At 40.3% G+C, this 15,085-nt stretch overlaps 1 protein-coding gene across 1 annotated transcript; it reads left to right on the top strand.

Annotated features, from left to right (window-relative positions):
- Positions 1 to 5,114: 5,114 nt before the first annotated feature.
- On the top strand, positions 5,115 to 8,516 carry LOC138630819 (E3 SUMO-protein ligase EGR2). Its single transcript, XM_069715394.1, has 2 exons — positions 5,115 to 5,485; positions 5,740 to 8,516. The coding sequence occupies exons 1-2, from the start codon at positions 5,329 to 5,331 to the stop codon at positions 7,062 to 7,064; spliced, it is 1,482 nt and encodes a 493-aa protein (XP_069571495.1). The 5' UTR covers positions 5,115 to 5,328; the 3' UTR covers positions 7,065 to 8,516.
- The last annotated feature ends 6,569 nt before the right edge of the window (positions 8,517 to 15,085 follow it).

Raw genomic sequence — 15,085 nt, 5'->3', positions numbered from 1 at the left:
AAAAAATTTGATTTGTCAGACCACTGGATAGTTTTCCACTTCACCTCAGTCTATCTTAAAATAGCTCAGACCCAGAGAAGGAGGCTTGCTTCTGGATCATGTTTATTTATTGTTTCTTCTTTGCATGGTAGAGATTTAACCAGCATTTGTAGATGCAGCAATGAACTGTGTTCACAGACAATGGTTTTCAGAAGTGTTTGTTAGCCCAGACTATGATTCCCACAACAGATGTGTGTCCGTTTTTAATGCAGTGCTGCCTGAGTGCCCCAAGATCACCACCATCCAATAATGGTTTCGGCCTTGTCCCATGTGTACAGAGATTTCTTCAGATTCTCTGAATCTTTTTAAGATTTTATGCATTGTAGATGATGAACTCCCCAAATTCTTTGCAATTTTACATTGAGGAACATTATTCTTAAATTTTTGCACAATTCTCCCATGCAGTGGTTCACAGTGATGAACCTCTCACCATCTTAACTGCTGAGAGACTCTACCTCTCTGAAATGCTCTTTTTATACTCAATCATGGTACTGACTAATTCATCTAATTAGTTGTAAGATGTTTGACCATGCGTTGTTTTTTTCTCATCTTTACACAATTTTTCCAGTCTTTTGTTGCCCCTGTCCCAACTATTGAGAGACGTGTTGCTGGCATCCAATTTAAAATAAGCACGTATTTTTCATAAAACAATAAAATATCTCCGTTTCAACATTTGATACGTGGTTTTTGGTCTATTTGCAATCAAAAATGTGTTTATGGGATTTGCAAATCATTGAATTCAGTTTTTATTTACATTTTACACAGCATACCAACTTTTTCAGAAAGGGGTTGTATTTCTTCCCCAATAATCATCTTGTTACACCTTAAATTCATTTGAAAACTGCTTGTGATGGTACCAGCTCTCATAAATTCAACAAAAAAATACAAAATTATTAGCAACAAAATCTTCTTAAAGTATCAAAAGTAAAGCTCCTCCTGTCCGTGTTAAATTATCATATTATCAGATCATGATATCTATACATTAATTTTGAACTTGGTAAAGGTGGAGCTAATTTTGATAGCTTCAGATCTTAGCTTTAGAGAGCTTTAGAAACTCAGATCTCTGAGGTTTTTAATGAATATTTTTATTTTGACAAGTTACAGAAAAAAACGTGCTTTTTGTGTGAATATTCGGTAAAAAAAAATTATATTTCAAAATGGAAGTAGAAGTATAAAGTAGCAATAATTTGAACTACCTAAATGTTTAGTAAAGTATGGGCTGTGGTGCTTGTATCCTTATAACAATGGAAAACCATCTGAGTATAGCTAACAGACTCAAATTATCCAATAAATGTAATGATTGACCGTTAGCATATTGCTAATATAGTATATTATTATGCTGCTCAAACCAAAGGGACATTGCTAATGTTATAAAGAGGATCGCTGAGTTTGTTTCTGTAGAATAAAATCTTCCACAGTAGTATCATAATGTTAGTACTAACTTTAATTTCCCATAAACCTCTGGGGTGTTATTGGATTGATTTCATGCAAAAGAATGCCGTTCACATGAATACAGACCTACAGGAACCATTCAGTGTAAAGTAAACAGTAAAGGGTTGGTGTCCTGCTGGTTCATGTGTGATTACAAGACTGAATGCTGCATCGTCGCTATCCATGGTCCTGAACCTCCAGCTGGTGCCAGAGGTCTGCTGCAGACTGCAACATCCTATAAAAGAGTATCGACTTTTTGTAATAGGAAGTGTGACCCAGAGTGCACCCAGCAACAGATGCGAAACAGAAAAAAAATGCTTTGGGGGTTGAAATGTCATGTGAACAGTTGGGTTCAACCACTGAACACCTCAGGGGTGTTATCGACTCCCTTCAATGCTTTTAAAGGCCAAGGGTTCATTCAGACTGGGCTTTGCAGTTATTTGCCCTGATAGTGTAAGCGACCACAATATCCAGCGGCACCTCGAGAGTAAGTGAATTTGTGAAAGTAAATCTAAGCAGTGGCCTGCCTGGACGAGGAGTTCAGTGGAACTGCTAAAAACATTTAGACCATGCAGTCTGTGCCAGAAGAGAAAGTATCTGAACTGGCCTGCAGATTGCTCTTGTACTTGTCTTTTAAAAGAAAGTATTTACTGGTGTTTATCTATATTCAAATATAATTTGGCAGATGCAGATTTAGAAGAATTACTTACCAGTTTAGGTTCCCAAGGTCAGGGCAACACACTGCACATTTTTAGGCATTGGTCACTTTTGATATTTTTGGTATATTTGCTTCTTGGTTGTCTTCTTCCAGACTAGTGGCAAGGGAACATCAAAAATACACATACAGGTGTCCGTTTTACTGCACGTTGTTTTTATGTGACGGTAGATTTCTCCCAAATCTACCAAAAGTCAGCATATAGGAACTGGTATATACAGTGGGCACAGAAAGTATTCAGACCCCTTTAAATTTTTCACTCTTTGTTTCATTGCAGCCATTTGCTAAAATCAAAAAAGTTCATTTTATTTCTCATTAATGTACACTCAGCACCCCATCTTGACAGAAAAAAACAGAAATGTAGAAATTTGTGCAAATTTATTAAAAAAGAAAAACTGAAATATCACATGGTCAAAAGTATTCAGACCCTTTGCTGTGACACTCATATTTAACTCACATGCTGTCCATTTCTTCTGATCCTCCTTGAGATGGTTCTACTCCTTCATTGGAGTCCAGCTGTGTTTAATTAAACTGATTGGACTTGATTAGGAAAGGCACACACCTGTCTATATAAGACCTTACAGCTCACAGTGCATGTCAGAGCAAATGAGAATCATGAGGTCGAAGGAACTGTCCAAGGAGCTCAGAGACAGAATTGTGGCAAGGCACAGATCTGGCCAAGGTTACAAAATAATTTCTGCAGCACTCAAGGTTCCTAAGAGCACAGTGGCCTCCATAATCCTTAAATGGAAGAAGTTTGGGACGACCAGAACTCTTCCTAGACCTGGCCGTCCAGCCAAACTGAGCAATCGTGGGAGAAGAGCCTTGGTGAGAGAGGTAAAGAAGAACCCAAAGATCACTGTGGCTGAGCTCCAGAGATGCAGTAGGGAGATGGGAGAAAGTTCCACAAAGTCAACTATCACTGCAGCCCTCCACCAGTCGGGGCTTTATGGCAGAGTGGCCCGACGGAAGCCTCTCCTCAGTGCAAGACATATGAAAGCCCGCACAGAGTTTGCCAAAAAGCACATGAAGGATTCCCAGACTATGAGAAATAAGATTCTCTGGTCTGATGAGACCAAGATTGAACTTTTTGGCGTTAATTCTAAGCGGTATGTGTGGAAAAAACCAGGCACTGCTCATCACCTGCCCAATACAATCCCAACAGTGAAACATGGTGGTGGCAGCATCATGCTATGGGGGTGTTTTTCAGCTGCAGGGACAGGACGACTGGTTGCAATTGAAGGAAAGATGAATGCGGCCAAGTACAGAGATACCCTGGAAGAAAACCTCTTCCAGAGTGCTCTGGACCTCAGACTGGGCCGAAGGTCCACCTTCCAACAAGACAATGACCCTAAGCACACAGCTAAAATAACAAAGGAGTGGCTTCGGAACAACTCTGTGACCATTCTTGACTGGCCCAGCCAGAGCCCTGACCTAAACCCAATTGAACATCTCTGGAGAGACCTGAAAATGGCTGTCCACCAACGTTCACCATCCAACCTGACGGAACTGGAGAGGATCTGCAAGGAAGAATGGCAGAGGATCCAAAATCCAGGTGTGAAAAGCTTGTTGCATCATTCCCAAGAAGACTCATGGCTGTACTAGCTCAAAAGGGTGCTTCTACTCAATACTGAGCAAAGGGTCTGAATACTTATGACCATGTGATATTTCAGTTTTTCTTTTTTTTAATAAATTTGCACAAATTTCTACATTTCTATTTTTTTCTGTCAAGATGGGGTGCTGAGTGTACATTAATGAGAAATAAAATGAACTTTTTTGATTTTAGCAAATGGCTGCAATGAAACAAAGTGAAAAATTTAAAGGGGTCTGAATACTTTCCATACCCACTGTATATATCATGCTATGAATTATAGCCAAACAAAGCCCATTGTGAAAACCTGCAGAACATAGACAGCGATATAACTGGAAGGTTTGGTGCATGTAAGTGTTACTGAAGTGGCGATATCTCATGCAGAGCATAATTAAAAAAACACTAATTTTAGAAAATGACCTTTAACTTTAACAATACATCTTTACAGGCCATTTTCTTTTTTTCCTGTTTATTTAGTTTGATCATTTTGAACTTGAACTGTACAATGGACAATGTATTGCTCTGAATATACCCACATCTCAAAAGGAACACAAACTATAGTATACTATAGCAGACTATTTGTCTCTGAGATTTCATACTGACCTTGCACATTTTTATTTATAACATCTTGTTATCCCTGTCTGTTGATCACTATGTAGCCTACCTTATCATGTTGTGATATTACGTGGTCTATTCATATTTTAAGACATTGCTGTAGGTTATAAATACCTCTCTAAAATATGGTATAGTTTGACTGCAGTGTTTTTTTGATAAATCATAAAGAATTATACATTATCACCATTTAAGCCAAACGGACCAAGGCCTTATGCTGAGTTATTTGTGGACCAGAGATACAGTAGGCTATATCACCTCACTTGTTACATTACATTCCCCTTACATCTCTTGAATTAGTAACTTCATGTCTTTTCCCAATAAACTGCTTTGAGGTTTCAAGTCAAACCGTTGTCCAGTCTTCTGTGGACCTACAGCCAAAACTGTAGTAATTGGGATAGTTCACCTTCAGTTTCACACAGAGGTGGATGGCTGGTGATGCTATCAACAGTAACGACTTCATTTTATTTTAATTTAAATGTAATGGGTAAAGAAATACCTTCATTACAACGCTTACTGGTCGCCACTTGTTGCAACGTCAGAATCCATCTCTCCACTATGGAAGGAGGGAGGACTGAGGGGGGGGTGGGGACTCCGTCACATCCTCTGTCCATATATGGGCATGAAGTTTACACGCAGCGGGGAATCCTCTCACTGGAGCTGATGAATGGGGAGGAGGGCCGAGGGAGCTGCCAAAGTGTATATAAGGAGGGAGAGGGGAAGTCGCTGATGTGAAATCCACAGCAAGCAAATACCTACTGAGGAGCAGAGACGAAAAGGAATACCTTTAATTGCTTTTTACTCCCTTTGACTCAAACCACTTTGGATCATTTGTTGAAAACCATCAAAAGGGGGGGTTGATCGAAAACAGTCATCTGCATAATTTGTTTTCCCCTTTTACCTTTTTCCCTGGGAGAGACGGACTTCTAAGTGCATCATTATGTTGAACAATATGGATTTGAATGCGAAAGATTCTTTTTACCCTCAATTTGAGAATTGCAACAGTTCTTCCTTGGGAATGGAAAACAGCGTGCGGAAAGACAACCAGGAGGTGTACGTCGATGCAGAGCGGGGGGTACCTGCCCAGTTCGGCCACGGTGAGTTCGCATGTTTGCACAGTCGATTATTCTGCATGCATGATAATTTAGACATGTCGATGATTATTATTATTACAGGAAATATGTAACACTTTTTGTGCAGTCATGTGTGTCAAGGCTTTTTATCAAGGCATTTCTGTGCCAAAATACGCGTGAATGTTTATGTAACGCTGATTTTCTTCATCGTTTAAATTGCTCTGTTCCTCGGATATTAAACAATCCCGATGACAGTTTTTTTCTCTGTCATTCAACAGAAGGAGCCCCTGCAACCCTAAAAACCGAAGCTTCCAACTCGGAATTTGCTTTTAACCCCTGCGAGTGCCCAAAAGACACATACACCCCCTCCTCGCTCGCCTACTCCGGCAGTTTCTATGTTGAGGCATCTCAGGGAGCGCCGTGCAGCACCGAAACACTTCTCAATATGATCACCGAGATCGTGGGTATATCTACGCTGCCACTCTCAGAAGTGCAACAGAGCGGCAACAGTCGGGGAACTTATCCGTCGCCTGCGCCGCTGGACAGCAGCAATGGTCATTTTGGAGATCCCGGCGTCAAGCGGCAATCCTACACCTGCTCCGGACCCACTCCGCCTGTGTACTCTCCACACCAGACGAGGTATACCGATGATCAGACCGGCAACCAGGCCCAAGACCCGTCCACTTCCCAGCTCAGCTTCGGCTCTTCACGAGCTCCAAACCAGAAGAAGGCTGAACCAAAGTCAGAGGCTGCCTCTTTCCCCGTCGTGGTTAAGAATGAGTTTGAAAGCAGCTGCTACGAGTGGGGAACCTTCAATAAGTCTGACTGTTTGGAGACGACTTTCCAGACTGAGACCTTCCCCATGTCAAATGATTTCCCCCCTGACCAGCAAATGGATGTAAAGGAACTTTTAGACACGTTTCCCCCAATTTGTCCCAACCCAGAGATGGAGTTTAAAGTGGAGGGGGGTATCAAACAGGAACCGTGTTTCTCTGACACCTGCTCCCAGAGCTACTCTAGTCCACTGTACAATAATTACCTCCCACCACCGCCCATGGGCCTCTCCTCCAACCTGAAACCCTTCCCCGAACCTCCACAGCCATCTAATCAGTGTGATTCCTTATACACATCACCAGCCTTACCAAGCACCATAGACTCCATCCTGTACTCTTCCTTGTTGCCAGATTCTTTTGCCCAAAGTTACACCACCCGCGCGACGAAGCCCCCCAGGGCCAGAAAGAGCGCCGCCGCCTCTCACGGCCCAGCCAAAGAGAAACCCTTCACCTGCCCCATGGAGAGTTGCGACCGGCGCTTCTCTCGCTCGGACGAGCTCAACCGGCACATCCGCATCCACACGGGCCACAAACCTTTCCAGTGTCGAATCTGTTTGCGCAGTTTCAGCCGTAGCGATCACCTTACCACCCACACCAGGACTCACACGGGGGAGAAGCCGTTTTCCTGCGATGTGTGCGGCAAACGGTTCGCCCGCAGCGACGAGAGGAAACGGCATGGACGCGTACATCTGAAACAAAAAGAGAAAATGGAAATTAAGCCACAGGTGACCACTGGCGCGTGGCCATTCACTCTTCCCGAGGGGATTTGAAGACGAGGCCGTGTGTGCACACATATAATAGGAGGATCTTTCCGTCTTGGAAGATAAGCCAGCTGACTACAAGTTGATGTCTGAGTTGGTGTGGCCGGCGAGCCAATGCCTAACATAGTGGTTTTGCGAATATGAGAGTTTCAGAGGAGTAGAAAAGGGGAAAAGAGGACTGCTTCGGCCTTATAGCCTGCCGCTAATGCTGCTGACTTTATGCAAAGATGCATAAGTTGTAAAAGTCAGTAAACAGATCAACAGTGACTTGTTGCTGTTAATGTCAGTCGAGGCAAACCCCTCTGCTCTGCATTGCATGACTACTGTTCAGCACCTTTTCTTCTGGACAGCTCCAGCCTCCATTCGCCTTTTGAGCACGGATGGATTGCACTTACAGATTATTAATATCTCCATTTAAGATTCTTATTTTCTGCTTTTAGCATTCTTAGAGCAATGGTTTGGACTATGTTTCTTAAAATGCATGTTTATGTCAGTGTTTTTTTCCTTTAACCGGAATATCAACCACTGTCAGCTCCTTCACTTCACCGTGAGGGTTATTGACATGAATGTAGGCTAACATATATATGGCTCAGACCATAAGCTGTCCATCTTTGATCAAATTTAGTGTTTGTTTATCTTCTTATCATTTTGCTGTCAGTGTTTTTTGTCATTGGTCTTTGTGTTGTGTTACAATTGTTTGGATTATTACAGTTGTGAAAGATATATCATAAATGGAAATAAATATATTTGTATTACTGTACTTCTTTGTATTTTTATAGCTAACTGTATATTTTACAATTATCACATTTGAGCGTCCTTTCTAAGGTGAAATGTATTCTAAATCATAAATAATGTCTTGGTTTTCGAGGGCTATTGTTTAGTAACACAATATTTTAAATGTTACAATTTGATATCAGAAACAGTTTCGCACTTCATTCCATTGTTGGTATGATGAGAGTTATTTCATTGAACTGTTGATCTAGATTTAAAAAGGGAATGTACACTAGTTGTGGTACGGCTTTTCGACAAAATTGTTTTTGCAGTATGTACAGAAGTATGTTTAATCGAGCTAGAAATGACTAGCTAGTCATATAAATATTGCTTTTAAGTAATCAGGTAGCACACATTGCTGCGAGTTTCTGTAGATTTTACCTTGGTGATGAAAGGTTTTATGACTCTAAGTATCTTTTGCTGGAGATACTGTATGCTGAAATGTTCAGTTTAGCACACACACACACAAAAAAACAAACAAAAAAAAACAAAAAAAAAAACAACGTTGAGAGTTTGGTGAAATTGTCACCAACAGGGTACTGCAAAAAAGTCAATTAACTCGCCTTAAGTTATATTAACTGTTCAAGTAAAGATTTTGTACATATACCGTTTCTACAATACTTTAAATTAATATTGATGTTGTTATTTTTATGAAAAGTTTATGAACAAAATAAACATTTTCTGGAAGCAGCATGTTTCTTGTGTATGGTTTGGAGTGATCAAAATGACTGTTTGCCACTCTCACTTTGCCCAGTCTGTATCATACAGCGTTAAACCCCCCCATCGGAGCATTCACGAGTGTTTCTCTTCCCAAAATATACATTATAACAGGCCACCTGTGGCACCACACTGCAGCCCCAACATTAGACATCACAGCTCTGTCCAGTGACTCATGAGGCTCAAACTATTGAAATTAAAGGCTTTCACGTGATATAAATGTGGCGTTAAATACCACGAGTGCCATGGGAGTCTTGTTAAACAACACACTTTCTTGCCATGTCAAAGAGATGATCTGAAGCTCTTTTCATTCATTCGTTTGTTCAGTCAGCCATCCATTTTTTGGTATAAAAGAATATCAATTTCCACTCAATTGCTCAATGCCATTATGGTCTATTATCATGTATTTTATTTTCAAAGAATGTTGGGATTGAAGTCTCCTCTTGTAAAAACTGGCTGTGCATTCGTGTAAATGCAGTTAATGATCTCCGTGCCTTCAAACCTCTCTCCAAGACTGAAAAAAGAGCGAAAAAAAAAAGAAGTGGTGCAAGCCACTGCTTCTTTTTCTGATGGTAAGAGGGTTTTTTTTGTTTTTTTTTTCAAAGCGGCAAAATTTGTATGGCACTGTATAAAAGATAGACTCCAATGGCACTATTTTTCCATGTTTAGTTATAAAAAATATATATATTATTGTACAAATAATGTTTAAAGTAAGCAAATATGACAACATTTTTAGTGTGAGGTGCACATGCAAGAGATTCTGGGGAGAGGACTGTTCCTTTTGTACTTAAAGTGGGATAACAAGATGCTTTTTGTCATCTCTGTAAGATGCCAAGTTTATACAATCTGTCATTGCACACCATGCAGGCATGTATAAGAGGGACTCCGCGGTGGTACGTAGGACATGCATGTGCCCGTGACGCAGTCGACTGGCAGAATACCACTTTGCTTGCCCACGGCAGTGCGTAAGTGCCTGCGTTGTGTGTAGCTGACAAACATACTGTACCAGTGTGAAAATGCGAGCTGCCACATGGAGCACTGTGAATAGTATGTACCCGTCCCTCTCCTGTCTATCACTCATCATCTCTGACAATAGCACAGGGCCCAACCAGCATCAACACACACTCCCTTATCCATGTTGTTTCAGTGGAAAACATAGTCCGGTGATGGATAGTTGAGGTTTTGAATTGCAGTGATGTGCAGTCACAGTGACCATTATCCAGACACTTGAAGACTGAAGAGTTATTGAACTCTGGCCACTGATGGAATTTCTGCAATTGTACATTTGTAAGCTCAAATTCATATTTGCATACTGTAAATGGTCCTTGATGTATCTACAGCATATGAGTACAGTTTCAGCAGTGTTGTCTTTACTGAAAGTAGTTTCCATGTCATAAACCTACCTAACTCTTGCCTTGATACAGACAAAAGACATAAATTGGTTCTTTTCCACTGACTGACATTTATGGATTTTTTATTTTTTTTTACTCCCGTAGATATGCATAATTGCTGAAGCCATTAAGTAATTGTGCAGGCAGGGCACATGACCGCTACTGAGAACCATGCTTTCTAAGAACACAGACCACTGTGAATGGTAGCACATCAAGTCCATTAAATCCCTGCCAGGGCATTATTAATGCAAACATGTTAACATTAGAACTGTTGTATTGGAGGGGGGGTTATTCAAGGTAGTGTGTTTGTGTGACTAAAATATTCTATATGTAACCAGGGTGAAAACCATGAACAGATGTGATTTCACTTCTTTATTGTCTCATCCAATTAATCGCTTCATGTAGGATTGCCTCTGGATAAGTCAATGGGGCTATTTATCTGCTGTACCAAATGAGCACTTTGGCTCAGGATTAAATGAAGAAAAAAAAAAAAATCCTTAAAAATGACAGTGAGGGATTAGATGGGCCCAAATTTGGAGGATAAGTGTCACTGCAGAATGATATGTACTTACATTACTTGTAAGCATGAGCTTTCTCTTTTCTCTGATTGGCACCCAATTTTTTGTTTTTATACATAATGTATTTTTTAAAATATTTGGTTGCATCATAGACAAGAAATTACTGACCTCAAGCACTTCTATATGATACAGGCTAATTATTAAAGCATACCATCCTCCTCAGTGTCAAGCTATCCATAACTGTGCAGCCATTAAATGTCTAAAGTCTGTCTTAAGAGGGGCAAGTACAGCTCCAGTCGTCTCTAAAGAGCCCAACAGCCCTTTTATCCATTCTACCTCTACAACAATAATCCAATAATGATTTTCTGAATGTATAAAAAAATGAATTTATTTGCTTATATGATACATTAGAGGCCGTCTCAGTGGTTCACGCTTCAGGTATCAGGTCACCTCAAGGGCCTATTAATAATCACAGTCCTACTTGAGACGGTCTATATGGCTACACGGTCTCATTCGCTTGTGGATTGATCCATTGTAGGGTAATCACCACATAATTTTATGCGCACCTTTAAAATGTGCACCGGGGCACGTCATGGTCCTTGGGGTGGGTTCTGTAATCAAGGTGCATAATCGCATGGCGGTAATGGCAATCAGGCTTAGCAGATTAATTTCTCGGATCATACATCAGCCCGTCGGTCCTGTATCTGATCGTGAAGAAGGGTGTAGGTGGTCTGGAGAGGGCATGTGATTAAAAAGAAGAGAACCATTGCAGTGAGAAGGTGCTCGTTATGCAAACATTTTAAAGTGCCTAACTCTTTCTTTTGCTCTGGCTTCCAAATTCTTCATTTGTATTACTGATTAAGCAAAGCACAACAGTGAGAAAATTACTTTTTGCCTCGCTCTTTCATAAATTACAAGTCAACTCTGGGGTCAAGGAGCCCAGTCTACCACTTTTATCCTGCGCACAACATATCTACATCAAAGGTATAGTATTTGATACACCTAAAGTGAATGGAAAGCAGTGAACATACCCCATTAATGACTTCACTGCAATTCAATGAGGAAATCTACAGCTGCCCTTGGAACATTCTAGGTCTGAGGCCTTACAATACTGCTGCCGTACTGTCATGCATCTGTGTGTATCCTCCGCCAACCTCCAGGAATCTGGACAGTCAAGGGAAATAATCTTTTCAGTGCACACAAACCTTTTCCTTTTTTTATTTACCATACATCTATTTCTTTTTAACCTGATGATTTGAAATTCCATTGTGGTGGATTCTTTTTGCTTGAGGTACAGGAACAGCACGGGTTTTTTTGTAGTTCATAACCTATCATGAATAATTGATAAATAGTTCAGCTGCTTCAATTTATATTATTGTATTAACAGTAAATAACTTTGTGTGATGTAAAAGAGATCACTTGCACTGATGAACCGAAGACTTTTCCTCTTTAGGGTCTACAGAATATTTTGGCGTCTTTTAGCTCATGGTTTTGGTTTTCAGCCCCACAGATGTCTCGGTTCATTCTCACTGCTCTCCTTTTACATCTGCATCATGAAGAATTCTGCAACAAAGCTCTTAAAGCCCACTGGGCCCTTCCAGCCCAGCAACAAACAGCAGACCGCTAGATAGCAGCTAGCTCGTAAACATAACTAGTATTTAACAGAGAAGCATCTCCCTCAAGATGTGGTGGGGACCAAAAGCAGAGCTAAAGGAGGATTATGGAACTTACATTTGTCAAATGGCCAGAAACATAACTTAAAATCGATACTGCATACCTGTTGAATATACAGTATAAATAGGCATCTATATGCTAACAAGGTCACCATATCCATTATTCTGAGTATGTAAGGAATTACACATTGAACAATTTCTGATGATCTAACGTTATAGAAATTACATTTGTGTCAATTAAATGACATAATCAACTTGATAATGGAAATGTGTAATATATTCTTTATGAGGTGCACATGTTTTTTAATGGAGACATGTCATAAATATTTAACCCCTATCTAATATTACTTACTGGTATGCAATACCACTAAATTGTTGCCAAACTACTTCCCTTTAAACTTCTGGAAACTCTAACGGGATTGAAGTTGCTTCTGCCAGTGATAAAGCGGAGCACTAAACATGGCATACATTCTTTTTAAAAAGCCTAAAAAAAAAAAATCTTATTTCATCACATGAAAAAGGCAAAAAGAGATTTTTAATGATTTAAAAATTCCAAGAGACACTTCTGGCATCATCCTGTGCAAGTTTAAAACTCATGATAAAGTAACAAACTTTGCTGGGTGTGGAAAAAAGAGCAAAATTTCTCCACATAGAATCAGACACCTGAAGACAACAGCTGAGAAAAACCCCAGCACTAAAAGAGGACCTGATGAAGGTAGGAACAAACGCATCGATACAGTCTATAAGACGAAAACTGCACTTCATGTCCAGATACCTCACAATAATCCATTCTTTACCAAAAAGCACATAAAAGTTGACTTGTGGGACGAATACTCACTCATGGATTTAAAAAAAAAAAAAAAAAAATGACAGTTCTTTAAAGGAAAAAAAAAGAAATGTCCTTGTATGTTTTCTAGCATGCTCTCACAACACAGACCTGATTAGCTTTTCTTCCCTACTTCCATAACAATGACACACTGACGGTGGTCCGGCCTGTTGTAGACGGCTGTGCCAGCGGCTTGTAGTGACAACAGGATTAAATGTTAACCATTAACCTGATCAGCTGGTGGCAGAGACAGCTTCCTTGAACTATGATCACTTTAATCAGTCATTATATATTGTATGTCAGAGGTGCTGAGCACCAAAATAAACCACCTCGTTTTAAGGACATCCCAACAAAGCTGGGAGTATGGCCTGTCCTGCACAAATACTTAGACACGGAGGAAATTGACTTAAGGTGCAAAAATATAACATCGCTGAGGGCATCCTGGATTGACAGTAATAACTCTGAAGGAAGTTTGTGCTTGCATAAAAAATGTCTACCATGCTATTACCTGTTGCAAATACCTAGAAATCTGCTGTCACATTAGCATGCAGCCATCTGACAATCTAACTTAAACAAAAAAATGTGTAAAATCCACTTATCTATACAAGATCATCATACATACACACAACTGTTAACCCCTTTTACCATAAAATACATGACTATATGACCATGTGTCCAGTAGAGCTGTGAGTGATTACTTTAGTGCTTTGACATTTGCAACAGCAGTAATGAGGCATGTCTCTGACAGCCGTGTCACTACCAGGAGCCTATGTCTCAGCTGTTCAGTTCAACGCCGGGAAGGAGGCATACTGTGGCCAAACACTGGCACTCTTTCTAGATAATGATGGCTCACCCATAGAGAAGCACAGAGAACGAGTAGAAGTCTGAGAAAACTGTGCACGTGTGTTTCAGTAAGAGAAAGAGGTGAGTGAAGGAGGCCGATCGAGAGTGTATGTGAAGTGTGTGTGTGTGTGTGTGTGTGTGTGTGTGTGTGTGTGTGTGTGTGTGTGTGTGTGTGTGTGTGTGTGTGTGTGTGTGTGTGTGTGTGTGTGTGTGTGTTTGTGTATACATGTCTGTCATTGCCAAGATGGAATCAGAGACTGGGAGAGGAGGCTGGGCTGGGACATAAGGACTAGTAGTATAAAAATGAGTGGGCTGCTGAGCATGCTCACACAGTGCACCCTCCCGTCAGGCAGGGCGACGATTTGCATGTGCACACCAGCCGCAATGCCAACTACAGTATGTATTCTGCATCTAAATGAACCAGCAAAAATCAAGCGTTGCTCTTTGGAGCTCCATGAAATGTATGCAAAATGTAGCTACTTCGGCATCAGCAGCTTGCTTTCTCTGCCACAATCGCTGTTTTAATGCCTGCTGAATTCTCACAGTCGTGGAGCCATTAGTAAAGAATAACTGAGAACAGAGAGGTGTGTTACTTTCTATACAGGTACATAAGTGGCCTAAACCATACAGAGGGAATCACATTCTGTATGATTTAAACTTTATTTATTACATGTAAGATAGCTTAATTTATGTTTAAGTGTATCTTTATTTATTTTCATAATTAGGAGTGTTAATTCTATTCAATTTTGTTTCTTTCTAATGTGGTCTGTTGTATTGTTGATGTCTATTACCACCTACTCTGGTTGATGAATGACATTTTTAACCAAAGCCAACCTCAGGACAGACACTCACTTATTCAGCCTTAATTAGTCTTTATAGCTGAAGCATGCTATCATGTCATTTAGAGTCATATATCTTCTGTTTTCTACAACACCAGCACTTTCCATCTGTAGTGCAAGGCAACATTTACTTTTATTAAACTCCCACTAAATAAGTAAAACTCAATCACATGTAAAATCTACACAAAAGTAGAGTTAATGCAGAAAAGATGGAGGGCATTGTTGTGTTACTTTAAAACGGATATACTTGAATAGCCTATGCACAAAAATCCTGCATTGATAATTTTATATAAAATGATAATATTAATAAATCACACGTTTTCAAAGACCTAACCTCACCTGAGAAGCCCACATCTACCTGCCTTTCATACCACATCCTGGGTGTGTCATGCTGATGGTCCCTCCCAGGAAGTTATATAACCCCACCCTTTAGGCCTGCAGAGCCTCTTTTC

This window comes from Brachyistius frenatus, unplaced genomic scaffold (assembly GCF_029030835.1).
Source record: "Brachyistius frenatus isolate BFR_SWC_R1_liver_20210118 unplaced genomic scaffold, ASM2903083v1 Contig_142, whole genome shotgun sequence".
Taxonomy (NCBI): Eukaryota; Metazoa; Chordata; class Actinopteri; family Embiotocidae; genus Brachyistius; species Brachyistius frenatus.
Note: the sequence above shows the minus strand (reverse complement) of the source record. Positions and strands in the feature narration are given on the sequence as shown.